A 19,235-nucleotide genomic window follows, 5' to 3' on the forward strand; every position below is an offset into this window, starting at 1 on the left:
CATTTGTTATGATGCTGGGTTTTATTTTATATTTTTTATCCTTACCCAAGGATATGTGGTGGGGGGTTTTAAAAACTGATTTGAGAGAGAGAGAGAAGCATCAATGTGAGAAAGAAACATAGATCGGTTGCCTCCCATATATGCCCTGACTGGGGATCGAACCCACAACTTAGGCATGTGCCCTGACTGGGAATGGAACCTGAAGCCTTCTGGTGTACAGGACAATGCTCCAACCGACTGAGCCACCTGGCCAGGGCTATTTTTTTTATAATTCACTTCTAGAGTGGGGTAATTATTATAAACTTGCTCAGTAGAAGAACAAGAGTTCAGCCTTGGCTGGTTTTCTCAGTGGTTAGAGTGTTGGCCCGCAGACTGAAGGGTCTTGGGTTCGATCCCTGGCCCTGGTCGGGGAGTGTGTGGGAGGCAACCAATCGATTTGTCTCTATCACATCAATGTTTCTCTCTCTCCCACCCACTCTCTCTGAAAAGCAATGGGAAAAATATCCTCAGGTAAGGATTAAAAAACAAGAGATTGCAAAACACTCAAGAAGCTTGACTATTCAGACATATACTGAACCCTGAGCCCACCCAACACAAAAGAAATACACTGTTTTGAAACAAGCAATTTTTTTATAAAACTGGCCATACACTAGGTTGATCATTTAGCATATAACTGAATTATAAAATATCTCTCTTAAAATGCTTTTTATTCCAACTAGGGGTTTGCTTCATTAATAAGCCTAGAAATACAGTCTATTGCAGCCATAGACACCCACAAATATGACATTGGGGAATGAAAAAATCTTGTATATTTGAGGGTTGTGTTATTGGGACCATGACCTTCATTCCAGTGACCCCGAAGAAGTTGCTTGTACTAACTCAGGGAATGTCATTCAATTTCCAGAGAGAAACAGGAAAAGGGAGCAAAAAGAATGATGAACACTTTCCTTTTTGACAGCTGTCTCCTTCTGCAAGTGCCTGGAATGATCTGATTTATACTTTTTAATGCCTAAGTCACTTTCCTGTGTGGAGAATGTCTTGGAGGGGCCAGAGTATCAGAAGCAGGGAAATCAGGATGTGGTGGTAGATATCTGGAGGGGAAGAGAGGTGGCTTGGATTAGGGTGCTGATGAGGGATGCAGGAGAGTTGCCTCACAATCTGTTTTGGAGCCAGTGTTGGATTAGATATGAGTGCCGTAAAGAGAGGAATCAAAGATGAATCCCAAGTTTTGGGTTTGAGCAACTGGTGACTGGAGGTGCCATTACTGGGATGTGGAAACCTGGCAGGGGGTAGGAGGTAGTTTGAGAGAGGAGACCTGGAATTCTGCTTTGGACATATTAAGTTTGAGGTGTTGGTTGGTATGGGCAACAGGACACATCCATTGCTTCCCAGATTGTACTTTAACCCCTCCACCCTGGACTGGAGGCCCCTCAAGTGTAGGATCTGTCAAATCCAAGGCAGACTTTTAGCAATTTAGACACTCTTAAGTGCTAGAAAGATGGAGGTGCACTATCCCATAAATAATTTGAAGTAAAAACAATATTAAGCACGAAATCCCCAAAATAACATGTTGCTGTAATTAAAGTGGCTCTACTCTGAATTTTCTGAATGTGAAATTCTGGATGAGTTAATTAAACATGAACTTTTCTCCCTGCTTTGCTGGTGCCCAAGTGCATGGGTATTCAGCCTATTGGTTAATGTAGCCCAGAGCCAGTTCCCGGGTGGCTTCAGCACAGGGCCTGGAGTGAAGTCAATGTCAGAATGTTTCACTAATGGGTAGATAAGCAGGGGTGTAAGTTTCCCACTCTTGAAGACCGAGCTGACAGCCCTCTGAGAAGGCAGTGAGACTGGGACCCATGCATGTCAGAAACCTGGGACACACATTCACCGAGGCTTGGTTTCTACAGTCACTTTCTACCGGGGCTCTGGTTTCCTAAGACAGCTCTGGGGCTTTCTGGGGAGAACATGCCATTGTGCCAACCACCACAGCTCCCTGCTGCCATCTGCTGCCCAGTGGCAGTAGTGTCATGGAAGGAGTGGGTGAGATGCTATGTGAATTCAGAAACCCCAGGGTCCAGGGAGGTGACCCAATGTTAGAGAGGGGACAATGACCAAGTGACTGGGGGATTATTTAATCCCTGGGTCCGGGAACTGAAGGGCCAGGTGATTCAGTGTCTGAGATCTGTCGACTTTGTGACCACAAAACTTAGTGGTCGAGCAACCTCAAGACCCTGCAGCTGCGAACCCAGGGTCTGAGGGGAGAGGCCATGACTGAGGGCTCGGGGATCTGGGGTGAAGGAGCTTCATGAACAGGAATTCAAAGGGGGCTGGTTGGGGAGCCCTCACCTACAGCTGCTCCCAGGCAGCTCTCCCACAGCATGGAGCCGCACCAGCCTTCCTTTCGTGCTCATTGGTGAGTCCTCGGAAGCGTGGACCAATCAAAACCCTCCTCGTGTCTCCAGCTCCCTCCCAGCAGCGGCTCTCGAAGGCTGGGGGGAGGGTCCTCTCCGCGGCGACCCAATGGTAGGGTAGGAGGAACGCCGTGCAGACCCACGACTGGCTGCCGCGGTGGACTCTGTCAAAGCCGGATTGGCCGGCTGCGGAGACGGAAGCGGCTCAAGGATCCGAGCTGGCGGAGCCCGGCTGGGGCGATGTGGAGCGCTGGACGCGGCCGAGCTGCTGGAGCAGCGCTGCTGGGGCTACTGCTGGCGCTCCTGGTGCTCGGCAGCGGTGCCGCCAAGACCGGCGCGGGGCTCGTGACCTGCGGGTCGGTGCTGAAGCTGTTTAACACGCAGCACAGGGTGCGGCTGCACTCGCACGACGTCAAATACGGATCCGGTGCGCGGGGCCTAGGACCCGGGCTTCGCTAGGGGGCGGGGCCTGGGGCTGGGAGTTTGAGGGCTGGGTGAACGTGGGGGTCTGCGGGCCAAGGGTCTGGGGTTGTCTGGCTGCAGTTATTAGGGGGTCGGGGGGGACAAGGGCTGACAGTTGGAGGGGGTCGTCGGTATATTGGGAGCGAAGGAGGGTCGTCTGGGAGCTGTGGGCCAAAGGACTAGGAGTGCAGCCGAGGACCAAGGGTGGGGGCTGGGGTGGGCCGTTGGGGTGCCAGGGTTGAGGTTGTCCTGGAAAGTTTATGGTGTCCGGGCTGAGGGTCACGAGTTCCGGGATTGAAGGCGACCCCGGGGGTGGGGTGGGGTGTCGCCCTCAGGCAGCGGCCAACAGTCGGTGACCGGCGTGGAGGCGTCTGACGACGCGAATAGCTACTGGCGCATCCGCGGCAGCTCGGAGGGCGGGTGCCTGCGCGGGTCCCCAGTGCGTTGCGGGCAGGCGGTGAGGCTGACACACGTGCTCACTGGCAAGAACCTGCACACGCACCACTTCCCATCGCCGCTGTCCAATAACCAGGTGAGCCCCCTTGCCCAGCCCCGGAAGAGGCTTCTGGTGTGTGTGTGAGGGGCTGGGGACAGAGCCCACTCTTCCTCACACTTTCTCTGGGCCTCAGCTTCCTGTGTGAAATAGGAATTTCAATTCAGAAATGTTTCCTGAGCTCCCCCTCTGGGGACACAGGTGACTCCGCCAGTCCAGCGGAAAGATGGGACAGGGAAGAGTGATCTGATCCTGCTGGATAGCTCCACTCCTGGGGGCGAGTTGGACCCTGGAGGGGGATCCACATGGCTTTTGAGGTGGGAAACTCGCAGGGAGGAGGAACTCAGGCTTGCTCTGGCAGGATGAGTAGGAGTCCTTTAGGCCACAGAGAGGAGCAGAGCATCTTTCCCAGCTGGCGGAAGAGCTTGTGCATGGAATTCACAGGAACTGGGGAGGGGGGAGGGAGAGGGGAGGGGAGGAAAGGTGAGAAGTTAGGGTGTGGAAAAGAGGGTGCTTTTGGAGGGCTGTTAAAAGAAAAAGTATGAGCTAAGTAGAGACCTTGACCGTCAGCCTGTGGACTTTATATTGAGAATCAGAGGGGTTAGGGTGGGGGGAGGGGGACATGGTGGAGGAGAGAGGAGGCCTTGGCTCTGTGGGGGACAGTGGTCACCACCCAGACAGGTGGGGTGGGGTTTGCATGTGTTTGAAGAACCTGTGTTGGGGAGTTCCTACTGGGTAGTGGGGCTAGGGGTTGTGTTGTCCCATTTTGCAGCTGTGGAAACTGAGGCTCAGGGGTACTGGGAAGAACCTGAGGCCCAGGCCCTAGGTGTGAGTGTGAGTGCTGCTGCCAGGCAAGTGACCACAGGGGTTTCAGTGTGCCCTCTGTGGTGACTACTGCCCCCCCCCAACCCATAGGAGGTGAGCGCCTTTGGGGAAGACGGTGAGGGTGACGACCTTGACCTGTGGATGGTGCGCTGCTCAGGGCAGCACTGGGAGCGGGAGGCCACCGTGCGCTTCCAGCACGTGGGCACCTCTGTGTTCCTGTCTGTCACTGGCGAGCAATATGGGAGCCCCATCCGTGGGCAGCATGAGGTGCACGGCATGCCCAGCGCCAACACACACAATACATGGAAGGCCATGGAAGGCATCTTCATCAAGCCCAGTGTGGATCCCTCTGCAGGTCATGATGAACTCTGAGTGCCATGGATGGGTGGATGGGAGGGTGGCAGTGTGAGGGCATCTGCAGGGCCACTCTTGGTGAAGACTTTGGGTTTGTAGGGGTTCTTAAGTGCCTTTGTTAATTAAAGAATGTTGGTCTGTGATAGTTTTGGAGTGAGCCTGGGGGTGACCAGGAGGTCCCAGCTCTCCCTGGCCTAGTTCCCCATCTCTTCCTCAGTGCAAAACTGCTGTTTCCCACACAGTCGAACAATTGAACCTGTCCAAACCCTTTTGGTGCTTTTCCATGCATTCCAACACTGCCCTGTCAACCTTAGACTATCTGATGGCAAGTGACCCTTGTTCTCCAACCCCTGAGCATCATGAACCTTCCTGTTAAGAGCTGGATCCAGGGCCTCAGCAGGATGAGTGGGAGCCCTACTCTTTTCAGCAGGGATGAGGTACAAGCTCTCCAGACCCTTTACCCCTTGAGGCCCCCCTATTCTCCTGGCACCTCTCCCCTAGCAGTTGTGAAAGCCTTGACATTTGTTTTTAAGCAAGCACCAGTCCAGGACTCTGCCCCATCTGCTGGATATTAGCATCACAGGCTCCCTCATTTTTGGTGTAAATGGCACCCCATGCACCCCAGCCTGTGGAATCTCGGACCCCAACTACGACCTTCCAAGGTCCTGAGGAGATAAGAAAACTTCAAAATATATTGCGTGGAAAGAGAACTTCAAGGAACTGCTACCTGCATAGATCTGAGAAGACTTCCTGGAAGAAGAGGCACAATTTAGTCGGGTGAAGCATTACAACTTAAAGGCAGGAACAATAAGTAGGAGGGCGCTAATGAAGGTAACAGCTCTGCTGGCTTGTGGGTGACCTCTAGAGGTTGTGGCAGAGATTACAGGCTTCCTGGACGTGGCTAAACTCCACCCAGGTGGGGCTGTGTGGGAGGGTAGGGGCTTAAGGCTGCTGCTGGGGAAGAGGGCGCCATTTTCCTGAATGTGTAAAAGAGTCCCAGGAGAGGCTAGGGGTAGCAACTGGTTGGGAGGGGGCTTGGAGGAGTGTGGGCAGAGCACTTTATATTTGAGAAATCAATTGGCCTTATAGGGGTGGGAGAAGCTGTAGCCAATTTTGAGGCCTGAGGGGAGGAGGGTCCTATGTAAGCCCATTACTCCCCACCCTCTCCCCACTGCACTCCTGCTCTGCTCAAACTTCTTGAGCAGTCTGCAAGTCTACATTCCTCTCCCATCACTCACCTGACCTGAGACAGGATGGCAGTCCAAGCGTTTCTGGGGTGATCCTCACAGTGGGGCTGTGAGAGAAGGAGGAGAGGCAGCCGGTGAAGGTTGCACTGTTGAGCAAATTACCCTTGTGGGCAACTGGAGCTTAATTCCATGGGGAGTTCTGGGACCCAGTGTAGGAAAAACATCAAAGTTATCCAACCAAAGTATTTGCCCTCATTGGCTGAGGGCCGCTAGGTGGGTGGGGGAATTATTCTGCAACACTTCCCACTTGCCCTGGACATTGAGAAGTGTGCCTGAGGGCTTTATTCTACAGCCAGAATAAACCCCGGAGGAAGAGTCTGGCAGGGGGCTTCCTTTCTGTGGTGTGGATTGCCCTGGGGCTGTGGGCAGGACACCAGTAGTGTGGGCCACACTCTGCCCATCCAACTGGGCACTCTGGTCCATCCCTGGCCCCTCCTGGCCATAAGAGTCCCCACAGACATAAGTGCAGAGTGTTAAGAACAGAATCAAACAGTGCACACATGTAGAAATCTGTGGGAAACCAAGGTGGGAGCAGGTAAGATGGCTCCGGGCAGAATTGAGGACAAGACCAAAAATTAAAACCACAGCAGCAGCAGCAGAGCTCTCATTTATTGAACACTAAGCGCCAGACGCCAGGCCAACGATTGACACAGCATCTCGTTTGCTCCTGGCGGTAACCCTATACAGCAAGTTCAGTTATTGTCTTTATTTTGCAGAGGAGGCAACCGAGGTTCGTAAAAATTCAAACCTAGTTCTGCCTGCCTCTAAAACATTTGCTCTCAGCCATTGGATTGAGAAAATAAAACAGGAGGAGACCTAAGCACTCTGCCTCCGCCCCCCCACACACACTCTACAGCTATGCGAGGGCCAGTGGGCCAGGGGCCGCACTTATGAATGCTTATCCACAAAGTGATCCAATTGCTTATCCAATGCGTGATCGCAACCACGCCGGGACCCAAGCTGACACCCCGTACCTCCCACAGATCCACAAGGTTCCACGGGTTCCAGGACCTGGTCTCCGCAGCCCAGGCCTACCCGGGTGGCTTCTGGCAAATTCCACTCGGGTCAAGCCGGACGATGCGAGGGGGTGATAGGAGAGTGGGGTGGGAGCTATCCCGGCCAGAAAGACCGCCGCAGTCGAATATCCCGTCTGCGAGGTACAGGGAGCGCTATCAGCAAGCAAAACGAAGCAGACCCGTAGCTCTGCTCCACCGCGGGCATTTTCGAAGGGTCGCAGCCCCCTCCTCCGTGGGCTCAGCCGCGCGGCCGGCGCCCCCCACTGACTTCCAAGTGTTCTAGTCCTCGCGGGTAGAAAGCGCCCCAACACTGCAGCTGAGAAAAGGCGGGCAAAGTTCCTTTTGATAAGTTATGAATGGGGAGAAAGTGTTTGTAGAACTCATTGTTAAAACCTCAGAGCCGAAGACTCGGCCGCGGCACCGCCAATCCCGGCCCGGAGGCTATTTTGAAATCGCTCCGGTATCAGCCAATAGGAGTGCGGGAGGCGAAGCCCCGCGCCGGCGCCGACCAATGAGCGCGGCGTTAAGCTGAGGAGCTGGGGGCCCGGCCCCGCCGACTGTCAGCGGGATAAAGATGGAGCCGGCGGGCGAGAGGGCGCCACGAGGTTGCGGGGTCCTCCTGGTGGAGACCACTGGCACGCACGGCTACCGGGACCTCTCTCCCGCTAACCTTCCGAGTCATGCCCAGGCCAGGGGCGGAAGGGGTCACCCGCCGCGTGAGTAGCAGGGTCCCAAGCGAGGGGAGCGGGCAGGTCGGCCCTACCCGGCGGAACTGTGTGGAGGGGCGCAGCCCGAACCCCGGGCGCTCTCTCCAGGCAGGGAACTCCAGAAGGGCGGGAACCCCATCCCCACCCCCATTCCTCTGCGCCGCTCTGGGCCTTGGGGCAGCGAATCTGTTGGGACAGAACGCAGAGCCCAAGTTGGGGGGCCAGGGGCCGGGTATGGGGGCCTGAGCTGGCAGGGTCGCGTCGTCCCTAAGTGGGGCCGCTCTTATCCCGGAGCCGCTGGCTGGTGAGCGCGCAGGGTCGTCGGGCTGTACCCACCCTAGCTTCGGGCGTCAGTGGGCTTCGGACTGCGGTGGAGGATGGGCCCCTCTCCTTTGTGTGTGTGCCCCCTCCCCCGTCCGATCCCGCTCCGGGTTTGGAGCTACCCCTTAGTTGAGGATCTCTCGTCCACCGCTATCTGGAGCGGGCTGAATAAGATCCGGGTGCCCTGGGATCCTGAGGATCCAGAGGACTTCAGCCCCGCTGAAATCCCCCCTCCCGGCCCTGATGTCCAGGACGGGGCCTTTAGCCCCACCACCCACGATTGAGCTTCCCACACTACGGGTATTCGGGGAGGGGGTCCCTCCTGCTGGCCGCAGGTGCTCTGACGAGGTTGCACTACTGTGCTCTGAGAAGCAGTGCAATGATATTGTCATGGCATCTGGGACCAACCTTGGGGACCCCCCTCCCCCACACCTTCTCCTCCCCAGGCAGGGCCCCTTCGGCCTGCAGGTCTCCCCTCCCCCCTGCCCTGCTGGCTCCCTTCTCCATGGAAACTTGAGATCCTGGCCGGGCCTGGGCCTCTGGGGTCAGAGGGCACCCTTCCCCCAGGCAGAGGCCCCGCCCCAGTGGGCCTGCATTCCTAGCCTGAGAGATTCCCCACCGACAGACCACCGGGAGAGGCGAGGCAGGCACTGGCAGGCCTGCCTGACACTCTTTCCCTGTTGCACTACTGTGGGCCGCTGGGAAGCAGTGCAATGATGAAAGGGCATCAGTCAGGTCCAGCCCACTACACACAGCACCTGGGGAGAGGGAGTTTTGCTGCCTCAGCCCACCTCCCAGCAGTTAGATACTGGTTCAGAGCTGGGCTGGACCCTCCATCAGAGGATTAGGTGAGTGCAGAGCTGGGGGATTGCCCTTAAGCTCTCCATCTGGGTCACCACTGGACAGGTGCAGAATCAGAGGCCCTGGATTGAGAAAAGCTCTGGTTTGAAGAGGATCTTTCATACCAGCACCCTGGGTAAGATTGGGAACTCAGGGTTTGGTCCTGGTCTTGTAGAAAAAATAGAGGCCCACTGCTTTGCATGGAGGGTCTGTCTGGGCCTGGCTCAGACTCAGCTTACCCTTGACCCCGTGGAGGTGAACTGGACCAAGCCCTTCTTGAAGGCTTGGGGAGGACCAGACTCTGGAACAATGTCCTGGGTTCTCAGCAGGAGCAGCGCTATTTGGGGTGGGCAGGTATCCTTGGGATATGAAGCCCGAAGGTGATGCCCACCAACTGCACCCTCTTATTTTCTTACAGGGAGATATGCTGCCCTGAACCTGCAGGAGGGACTGTGAGGTGCCTGGCATGCCCACCCTCACAGCTGGAATTGGGGGGATTGGAGCTGAACTGCCAAGGTGCCTGGCCATAGGCATGCTGGCAGGGCCACCTCCACCATCAAGACCTGACACAATGCACAATGACAGTTATGTGCCCTATGACAGTTATTCAAGCCTTTCTCCTTGAGAGGAAGCCCAGGTTCTAGATGGGCATTTGGGAGTACCTCTCAACCATGGCTGAGCACATTGGGGTACCAGTTTCACCCCCATCCTGGGGGTAGAAGTCCTGGTGTCCATGGGATGGATGAGGGGCAATGACACATGCTCTCCTGCTTCCTTTGCCTCATCTCTTGGGGTTCCTCATCCCAAGGCCACCTGACTCAGGCCTGTCCACCCTCTCCCTTGGCTCCAGGTGCCATGACTGGAGGTGGCCACCCTTACTCCTGTGCAGATTCTGCACCCACTGGCTGGAGCCCTTGCTTGGTGAGGCTTGTGGACTCAGGGGTCTGTTTAAATGTTCCCTTTTAGGGGAAGCCTTATCTGGGTTCAAGAGCATCCACTGTCCCTCCAGCAGAACCTGTTAGATTGAAATGTTCTCCCTGTGGCCAAAGTCATTAGATTGGGAACCCCTGAGGGCAAGGACCATGTCTTTTTTTAATCTCTTGGCAGTGCCTGGCATAGAGAGGGACCTATTACACTTTTAAAAAATACAAATAAATGTATAAATATGAAGTAATATTAGCATAACATGATTGGAGGGTTAATCAAGGATCTTTTTGACCCCTCAGAGAATGCTTGTCCTGTTTTTGAAAAGGCACATACTACTAAGTCACGGGTCAGGAAGCAGAATGGATATTTGAACCTAGGTGTATCTGCCTGCAACCCTAGACAAATACACAGGCCAGATCTTCCTCCTTGGGTGTCTTCAAAGCAGGAGGAAGTGAATGCCAATTCCTATGATGGGGAGAGCTGAGGCCTAGAGGGCTGGTGGTTTGGTGGTAGGGGGTGAAAAATCTCATTAAACTTTTTAGGTGCACTCCATGGAGCTCAGGGCTGATTTAGAGGGTTGGGGAAAGGTGTGTGGAGGAGACAGGGAGGAAACAGTCTAGGGTTGCATGCCTCTCAGTGGCTGGGGTGAATGGTGGTATCAGCCACTGACCAAGTAGGAGAGGGGAGAAAAAGCTGTGTGCCAATCTGGATGTGTTCAGTGTGAGATGCCCAAGAAATGTCCCCAGCAGACACTGGATGTGGGTCTGGAACCCAAGGGAGGTCTGAGTTTGAGAGGCAGGTTAGGGTTGTTAAGGCAGTTCTGGGTTGGGACCAAGAAGTGAGTAAGATGGTCCAAATGGTATGGTGGAGACAGTACCTTCTGAAACAGGCAAGTTGCAGCTGGAGATGCTGTAGAAGACGCAACAGGGAGTATACAGCAAAGAAGTGGCTGTAAAGGGGTGTTAATTGTGAAACAGTACCAGATATTAGACCTCAGTCCTTGAGTTTGGCTAAAAAGGAATTCAGAGCCAAGACTCAAATACAAGTGAAAGTTTATTTAAAAGTCACAGGGGTAGAAGAAATGAGCTATGGAAGAAATAAGCCATGGAAGAAGTGAGCCAGCTGGGCCGTATGGACTCAGGAAACAAGTTACAGAGGCAAAAGAAAGACCCTTGCAGCTTCGGAGAAAGAAAGGCTAAGAAAGCACACCTGGGGAAGGAGAGGGGGAACGGCAAGGGCGTACTCGAGAGAAAGCTTGAGCACTCTGGGTCCTTCATTTTAAGAGCTTTTACTTGGAGGTCTCAGGGGAGGATCTTAATAGAATATTCCTCAGCTTTCCAGAAGTGTCTCCTCAGGGTCCTGGTCTCCATTGATTGGTCAGCCCCCACCAGGGGATCATTAGTCATCAAAGCCAGTCCTCAGCCATGGTGTTTGGTTTTGCTGCTTTTCTGGGCCTGGAGCTGAAACACAACTGAGGCCTAGATTTTATCTCTAGTTTGACCAAGACTGTCATCAACAGACCAGAGGCTTTGTTCCTAAGATTATTAGATTCGGGTCAGAACCTCATTGTCTTGAGGGCTTAATGCTTAAGGGAATGGTTGTGCGAAGGCTTGTATGGGAGTCATATGAGGCTACTTTTCAGCCCCTTGTTCCTCTACGGGAGTCTACCACATGAGTAGGGAATGCCAGGGGAGGAAAGGTCAGGGGAGAGTCCAAACTGTGTAACCAGGGGCATGACCAGGGATATGCTAGGAGAGGAAAGGTCACCCTGGGAGTGAGGTCCCATCCTACAACTACCTCTTTTCTAGGCACCCTGGTGACTTTACGTACCTGGCCTTCCTACTATGCTCATATGTCTAACTGCCTACTATATCGGGGGAGAGAGGGCAAGCTGGAGAAGGGTGGGTTTGATGCTGGAGAGGACGAGGAAGAGGGTGAGAAGTCCCGGGGCAAATGGAGTAGGGGCAGCATGAAGTCCCCTGGCACTTGCTCCTGCTGGAGGACTGGGAGGCTACAGACCATGAGGAGGGGGAGCAGCTGAGACAGGGAGGAGATGGAGACCAGCCCAGGGATGTGGGCCTTAAAGAAGTTGGAAAGTTCCTGCGCTTACTAGGTTCTTGGTGTGGCCGTAGGTGGGCCCCGATCAAAGCCCGGCTGCACCCCATCGGGATTGGGGTCGAGCCCCGCACGGCGGCGTTCCCACCGTCGAAGGTGCGAGAGCGCATGCCCAGAGCTGCGCGCATTGTCACGTGCGGCCCTCTCGCGCGGATTGGGCCGCCCGCGATCTCCGATGGGATTGGCTGGAGCGGTGGGGGCCGCGGCGCTGCGATTGTAGGGACCGCCGCGGGCGCGTTCTGAGGGGCCCCGCCGCCCCGGGTGACCTGAGCTCGGGCCTTGGGAGCGGCCCCTCTGCCCCTGCCTGCAGCGGGTGGGGTCGGCGTGCCTGGACCCTCGGTGAGCCCGCCCCGACGGCCGCAGGCAGCCGGGGGCCAGCCCCCAGCTGCCCCCGGATGGAGGTCCTGGACGAGTTCGACAAGGAGTTCCCGCAGAGTGTCACCTTCTGCCAGCTCATATCCGAGGAGGACTTCGAGAGGCAGGCGGCGACTTACACGGAGCGCGCGCTGCGCCGCCTCTTCCGCAGCCTCGACCGCAACCCCGCGCTGGCCGAGAGGGTGGTGCGAAAGGTCAAGCAGGCCGAGTGCGAGCGCCGCGGGCCGCTCTCCTTCCTCTGGGTGCGGGCTGCCGGCGGGGCTGCGGGAGGGTGGGGTGGGAGTCACGAGGGTGGGGGCTGTCCCCGCCGCTGCCTGCCCTCTAGGGCGGGACCCTGGGCGTGGGGGGAAGGGAGGGCTTTGGGCCCATCTGGATGTGCAGAGTTGGGTCTTCCAGAAGCCTGAGGCAGCCCAGCTTGGCGAGTGCAGGGGGCTGGCGTCTCGCCGGTCCAGCCTCCTTCCTATTGTCCTACCTCTTACGCTGCTGTCGCAGGCGAAATTCTTCTGTGCAGTCCAGGGGGAGCTGAACTTTTGCAACAGAATGGGCGCCCAGGAGATGCACCAGCGCCTGGAGCACCTGAAGAAGGGCATCCACCGCGTGTACCTCTATTCCCAGGGTGAGGCTCCATCTCTGCCTGGCCCAAGTAACCCAGCAAACCTGACCCAGGACCCCTTGTCCCTGAAGTCTTCATTATGAGAATGAACATACACAAAACTAGGGGCTACAGGGAGCACTTAAGTACCTGTCACCAGCTTCAGCAACTACCCCTGTCTTGCCATGCTTGTGTCACTCTCTATACACCCTTTAAGGGAAATCTTAGACATCACTGTATTCCTGAATACTTTTGAGTGCTTCTTAATTAAAAAAAAAAAGAGTTTCTGACAAAATCACAATGTCAAACCTGACATAATTAACAACAGTTCCCTAATATTAACTGATGCTTAGTCCATATTCAGATCTCGAAGAAGGTTGATAGAAGTCTTTCTACACTTGCCCTGTCATTTCAGGACCCAAGAAAGCCCACACATCGGTTTGGGTGTTAGGCCTCAGGTTTCTCTTCACTAAGGAGGCTAGGTCACATAGTAAGTCGTGGAACCTGGACTTGAACTCAGGTCTGGGTTGCTATAGGATACAGGCTCTTAGCCTCCAGGACAATGCTCCCTGGTATTGATTATCACAATCTTAGATGAGCTGTTTTTGTGGGGGGTATGAGGAGCTTTTTGACCTCCACTTTGCTGGTAGTCTTCAACTCTGAACAGTAAAAGTAGCCAGACTTGTTGAATACAGGAGGACAACCTAACATGGAGAGAGGAGAGGGGGCAGACCCCAGGGTCCTTCCGCTCAAAGATTCCCTTCCTGAGCCCCTTCTGCAAGACCTCCATGTGGGTTTTCTCATAGAAGGACCTTTTGTACACCCTCAGGACAGCCCTGCGGTTGGGTACTGTCAGTGGGCTCGTTGTCCAGGACCTGGATTCCCAAGAGTACCGGCAGATTCAAGCACTTTCCATGATGCTTAGAGGGTGGTGGCAGCAGACCAACCTGCCCAGGCCAAGCCCAGCCCTCCTTGGCAGTGACACTCTTACCACTTCCCATGAAATTCTGCCCTTGAAGCCAGACAGCTTGGTTGTGGATCCTGCCTGTGCCTTGTACAGTTGGAGTTTCTGGTTCCCCTTGAAGATAGAGACAAAAGTACCCTTTCCACGTGGGGCAGCTGTGGTGTTGAGATGGTGCACGTTGGTGCCTGTCAACAGTGGTTCTAAACATTGCTATGTGGTGCCCTTTGGGGGATCTGCCTCCCCTCTTTCTTGGAATACCCCACACCATCGTGCCTGGCCCCATCCTAGATGAGCTGAGGGGTAGGCACTCACTGGCACCTTTTGTCACAGATGCCAAGAAGAAGAAGAGGAGAAGGAAGCCAAAAGTGAAGAAACCAGGACCTATCCTCTTGAGGAACCAGTCAACCTCCCCATGCCTGCCACCAACACTGTTGCCACCTCCGCCCCTGCCGCCGCCTCCGCCACTGCCACCACCTGCCACCACCATACCCTCTGTGGTGGCCCCGCCACCCCCTGTCTACACTATGCCCAGGGTCTTTGGCCCCTTTCCTGCACTGCGTAGCAAGTCGGTCAGTGGGTGTATTGCCCTCTCCATACAGCCCTGGGAGGGGCAGCCTGCTCAGAACCACCCCCACAGCTCTTCAGGGCCCACAGCAGTGACTCTCAAACTTTCTAAGCAGCAGAGCCCTTTTAAAGACTACAGGCAAACAGATAAAGTGATAAAAGGGGGGCTACTCTGATTGAAGAGTTGGGGTGGGGGTTGAAGGCACAGAGCTCTACCTGCTTGGCCTCAGCCGAGCAAAGCAGCCCCAAATGAACCAGGTAGAATCCTAGAGCTGCCAAAGGACAGGTGGAGAACCACGGGCCCCCTGCTGTGTCTCTCCCCTAGGGTGTCATTCTCTTGTAGTGCCCTTCCTGCCCTCCTGCTCCTCCTGACTCTTACTTCCCCAACACACTCACTCCAGCCGGCCACCCCACCCCCAGGCTGGATTAGGACCGTCTCAGTTGTCTCCTAGCCCCCATCCAGTTTGGTCTTCCTAACGCCAAGCTCAAGGTGGGCGCAGAGGATGAGCCTGACATGTTTGCTGATTGAATGAAAGTCGCATAGTTTTCATACAGGTGATTTTTTTTTTTTTTCATGGTAAGGCCCCCAAACTTGTCCTGAGATTACCTTTGTTTCCTGCAGACAGAGAAATTGGGAATTTCAAGTTCTGAAGTGAAATTAAACTGGACTGGCCTGTCATCGAACCCAAGGAGGTAAAGGGAATTTATTCTGGGCTTGACGCAAGTGAAAGGGAGCATTTGGGGGAGCATCCTCTGTGCCGGGCTCAGCTATTATTTCTTCCCACCTCTTAGTTAACCCTCACCATAGTCCTGAGTGGTTATTCTCTGTCCAGGGAAGGAGTCTGGGCTCAGAGGTCCCTGTCCCCATGTCAGAGTGGTGCCCTCCAAGACTGGGGACACCCTGCCTGGGAGGATCCCAGAGTTGACAGTGCCTTTCTGCCCTGTCTTGCAGCCGCATGGTTGATCTGACCCCCTTGGTTCTCAATCCTGGAGGCTTCCATTTCTCGTATCTGCCCAGAAACAGTGTGCAGAAGCTCCATTGCCCTGGCTTCCCGTGGTAAGTGTGCTTCTGAGCCTCTCTTCGGCCAGAAACAGTCCTGGCTCAGCCCTGCTTCACCTCTGCCCAGCTTTGTCGTGGTGTGGCCAAGGGCTGGACAAATGTTCTTTTTTTTTACAAATATTCTTCCACTTCTAGGAAGGACCCTTATGTAATCAGAGGTGCTGGAAAAGTTGCTCCCTAGTGTTTGTAATGGTGAGAAATCAGAAACAAACAGCTCAGAGGCCAACAGAAAGGGAATGATTCTATCCACTGTGGGCAGCCCTATGATTTATATGCATGCGTGTTTTGCAAAGCAGGGATTTACTGAATATGGGATTTTAAAAAATCGCCCGTGTTTTCACTTACACATATTAAGTATTTTCTGTATCATTGTTATTCCAAAATATGATTTAGACTGTTTCATTGCATCAGATGACTTTTTTTTAACAGCCTTATTGAGATATGATATTTATATGTCATATAATTCACCCACTTAAAGTATACAATTCAGTGTTTTTAGTATTTCACAGTTATGATCCATCACCACAATCAATTTTAGCACATTTTCATCACCCCAAAAAGAAGCCCTTTAGCCATCACCCCTCTATTCTCCCTCCTCCAGCCCCTGGCAACCACTATAGATTTGCCTATTCTGGACATTTCATATAAATGGAATAACAAGATAGGTGGCTTTTTAATATTTGGCCTCTTTCACTTGGCATAAAGTTTTTAAGGTTCATCCATGTTGTAGCATGAATCGTTACTTAACAGTTTTTTAAAATATATTTTTGTCTTTTAGAGTAGTTTAGGGTTCACAGTAAAATTAAGCTAAAAGTGCAGAGTGTTCCCATATGCCTCCTGTCCTTGCCCCATAGTATCCCCACTGTCAACATACCCACCAGACATTTATTACAAGCTAGGAACCTACAGTGATACTTTATAATCATCTGAAGTCCATAGTTTACATTAGGGTTCACTCTTGGTGGTGTACATTCCATGGGTTGAATTTCTTTTTGTGGTTGAATAATATTTCATTGTATGGATATAGACTACATTTTATTTATCCATTTGGGTTGTTTCCTTTTTTTTGCTTTTATGAACGATGCTGTTATAAACTTTGTGTATAAGTTTTTGTGTATATAGTTTTCACTTTTCTTGGGTATACTCCTAAGAGTGGAATTGTTGGGTCATATGGCAACTCTGTGTTTAGTAATTTGAGGAACTGCCAAACTCTTTTTCAAAGCAGCTGCATCACATTACATTCCCACAAATAGTATATGAGGTTCCAATTTCTCCACATCCTCATTAACACTTGTCTGTTTTAAAAAATATGTATGTTTTTTATATTGATTTTTAGAGAGAGGAAGGGAGAAGGAGAAACATCGACTGCCTCTAACATGCCCCCTACTGGGGATCAAGCCCACAACTCAGGCATTTTTTCCATTACTGTACCATTGGTGTGTCTTTACTTGTTGGAATATCCAGACCTACCTCATTCTTTAAACAGCTCCAGAATAGTCTACTGCATGGCTGTACCTTGGTTCCTGATGGAAGTTTAGATTGTTTCCAGGTTTTCACAATCAGAGTATTGCTGCAGCGAGCAGCCTTGAACATTCTTGGGAGAGATTTCTGGAAGTATAAATGTATTTAGAGCCATCCCACAGCCTGCGACCGGGGCTGTTTCATGTGTACTTCTTTTTTGTTGTTTTGCTGTTGTTAATCCTCACCTGAGGATATTTTTCCCATTGATTTTTAGAGAAAGTAGAAGAGAGGAGGGAGGGAGAGAGAGAAACATCCACGTGAGAGAGACACATCTATTGGTTGCCTCCCTTACATGCCCCAACTCCCAACTGGGGTTGGGGATCGAGCCTGCAATGGATTCCTGCCCTTGGCTGGAATTGAACTCACAACCCTTCAGTCCGAGGGCCAGTGCTCTAACCAGTGAGCCAAACCAGCTAAATGTGTTTTTTATTAATTTTTTTTAGAGAGAGAGGAAGGGTGAGAGAGAGAAACATTGATCGGCTGCCTCCTGCATGCAACTTACTGGGGACAGAGCCCAAAACCTGGGCATATGCCCTGACCAGGAATTGAACCAGCAACCTCTCGGTTCATGGGATGACACTTAGCCAACTGAGCCACACCAGCCAGGGCTGTCACGTGTACTTCTGATGGCCCTGTGTGCTGGTGTCCCACCTCTCATGGACATGTCTTGATTGTCTCCTGCACAGGACCTCACCCTATAGTGACTCCCCCAACACTGAGGAGACACCATCCCATTCAGTGAAGACCTCTGTTTTCACTCCACCTGTCCTGCTCAAGTTCCAGCCTGTGCCCAGACCTAAAGATGACTCAGAGAATGACCCTGGCAGCGCAGAGTCTGTGCCCCACAAGAGGGGCCCATAACTTCTTCCCTACAGACTGTGGTGGAGGAGTGAATAAAGTTCTCATGGAGCTGCCTTTCATGCTGTGCTCCCTAGGGGCTGTGCAATCCCATGGGATCCCTCCAGCCTGAAGAGGTTGTCAGGGTAGTGCCATCCTGAGGCCTGCTTGCATACAGTAGATGGTCAGGTCAGTGCTACTGTGATATTCCCTCATTTTCAATCTAACATGGGAATTCAGCCACGTGCACTTTGAAAGAGAAATGAGTGAGAAGAGAGTGCTGCCTTCCCCTGCAGCAACTCTGTGACCCCTCACTTGACCTCATTGAGTTGCAGGTTTACCTTTTCCCCCCCTACACCTGGCCCCTAAACACAAGCCTTATTTGGGTGCAAGTTTAGAAACAGTGATGTGTTCCTTCCCTAGAGGAAAATGAGCTGGTGTGTCAGTTTCCAACTTGGCACCTCCCTAAGGAATTTCAAAGATAGTGACTCTAGTTGTTGCCTTACACACTGACCTTAGAATCAAACATGCATGTGAGATGTGAGTCCTCACAAAATGTTTGATGACTGCTGGACATTAGCAGATATTCATTGAGCCTTTGTGTATGCCCCACAACTTGCTTGGGACTGGAGATAATAAACCAAGCAGTTGGGGCCCCTTCCCTTAAGGAGCTTACATCCTATCCTTCTCTGTGTGTGTGGTAAACCAGTATATAGATCAAATTAATACAGGATTTCAAGTTGTGATAAGCATTATGAGAACTGACATAGAGATGTATGGGGTGGGTGGGTGGGCAGGGAAGCTCTCTGAGGAGATGACATTTATGTTGAAACCTAGAAATGAGAAGGAGCCAGCTATGACATGACATGACATGACATAGGCAAGGACATCTGGCTTTGGGTGACTAGGTGGATAGTGGAATGGTGGAGGGGAGAGGAAACTGGGGGAGAGGGGAGGGATGGAGAATTCTGCTTTGAGGAGACATGTTAAATTTGAAATCAGTGGGTACCCAAGCAGAGATCAGGAGTCTGGAGCACTGGCAATTCAGTGATGGGAGCCAAGGGTTACAAGCGGTACTTAAAATCACGAGCCAGGGCAAGATCGCCCAGTGCTTGAGTGTAGACAGAGGTCCAGGACTTAGCTGGGGCACACAAACGTGATCTGGTCAAGAGAAGGGTCGATCGGAAGAGAGGGACCCAGGGTACCAGTGAGGACTTTGTACCTTCTGGCTTGGGCCACTCAGGAGAGGGTCCTGGAAGCTGTGGGGACCAAATAGAGAGAATGGGAGGTGAGCGGGTACACAGCGAATGTGGACGTCGCTTTGGAGGCATTTGTCATTGAGGGGAGTAGAGATGGGGCGGAGGCTGGTGGGACTTTAGGCTCGAGGCGGACTGAAAAAGACCTGAGAACCCAGGACGGGTTTGAGTGGGGATGGCACTGAGTCGGGGCTGAGCGGGTAGGCGAGGCGCTCCGGGGAAGATGGCCCTTCTAGGCGAGGGCAGCTCAGCCCAATTGGGGACTCCGCCCAGGGTCCGGCGGCGTCCAGGGACGGGAGCGGTTGCCTTCAGGGACCACAGTTCCCGGCATGCCAAGCGCCCGCTTCC

At 53.1% G+C, this 19,235-nt stretch overlaps 2 protein-coding genes and 2 long non-coding RNA genes across 5 annotated transcripts; 3 read left to right on the forward strand and 1 right to left on the reverse strand.

Moving 5' to 3' along the window:
• The first annotated feature begins 664 nt into the window (after positions 1-664).
• SDF2L1 (stromal cell derived factor 2 like 1) lies at positions 665-4,690 on the forward strand. The gene is made up of 3 exons (XM_081123073.1): positions 665-2,838; positions 3,209-3,405; positions 4,282-4,690. The coding sequence occupies exons 1-3, from the start codon at positions 2,652-2,654 to the stop codon at positions 4,561-4,563; spliced, it is 666 nt and encodes a 221-aa protein (XP_080979199.1). The 5' UTR covers positions 665-2,651; the 3' UTR covers positions 4,564-4,690.
• Positions 3,412-7,223, reverse strand: LOC308549916. Its single transcript, XR_013997815.1, has 3 exons — positions 6,767-7,223; positions 5,784-5,839; positions 3,412-3,506 (listed from the first exon to the last, which is right to left on the reverse strand). It is a non-coding gene; the product is annotated as an uncharacterized lncRNA (long non-coding RNA).
• Positions 7,224-7,325: 102 nt separating this feature from the next.
• LOC308549967 lies at positions 7,326-9,846 on the forward strand. The gene is made up of 3 exons (XR_013997822.1): positions 7,326-7,524; positions 8,743-8,812; positions 9,095-9,846. It is a non-coding gene; the product is annotated as an uncharacterized lncRNA (long non-coding RNA).
• A 2,055-nt stretch (positions 9,847-11,901) lies between these two features.
• On the forward strand, positions 11,902-17,744 carry LOC308549968 (uncharacterized protein). Of its 2 annotated transcripts, none has more exons than XM_081123205.1 (6): positions 11,902-12,335; positions 12,586-12,709; positions 13,980-14,218; positions 14,836-14,906; positions 15,166-15,270; positions 17,481-17,744. In XM_081123205.1, exons 1-6 carry the CDS (start codon positions 12,114-12,116, stop codon positions 17,653-17,655), a joined length of 936 nt encoding a protein of 311 aa, XP_080979331.1. In that variant the 5' UTR covers positions 11,902-12,113; the 3' UTR covers positions 17,656-17,744. The 2 variants fall into 2 exon arrangements, with proteins under 2 accessions (XP_080979331.1, XP_080979332.1); XM_081123206.1 differs by lacking the exon at positions 17,481-17,744 and adding an exon at positions 15,409-15,531 and having other exon boundaries at positions 12,030-12,335.
• The last annotated feature ends 1,491 nt before the right edge of the window (positions 17,745-19,235 follow it).

This window comes from Miniopterus schreibersii, assembly GCF_964146895.1.
Source record: "Miniopterus schreibersii genome assembly, chromosome: 20".
Taxonomy (NCBI): domain Eukaryota; kingdom Metazoa; phylum Chordata; class Mammalia; order Chiroptera; family Miniopteridae; genus Miniopterus; species Miniopterus schreibersii.

Coding starts and splice junctions, on each gene's coding strand:
- SDF2L1 (XM_081123073.1), top strand. CDS start 2,652: ATGTGGAGCGCTGGACGCGGCCGAGCTGCTGGAGCAGCGCTGCTGGGG. Junction 2,839..3,208: donor CGACGTCAAATACGGATCCG/GTGCGCGGGGCC, acceptor TGTCGCCCTCAG/GCAGCGGCCAACAGTCGGTG. Junction 3,406..4,281: donor CGCCGCTGTCCAATAACCAG/GTGAGCCCCCTT, acceptor CCCAACCCATAG/GAGGTGAGCGCCTTTGGGGA.
- LOC308549968 (XM_081123205.1), top strand. CDS start 12,114: ATGGAGGTCCTGGACGAGTTCGACAAGGAGTTCCCGCAGAGTGTCACC. Junction 14,219..14,835: donor CTGCACTGCGTAGCAAGTCG/GTCAGTGGGTGT, acceptor TGTTTCCTGCAG/ACAGAGAAATTGGGAATTTC. Junction 15,271..17,480: donor CATTGCCCTGGCTTCCCGTG/GTAAGTGTGCTT, acceptor TCTCCTGCACAG/GACCTCACCCTATAGTGACT.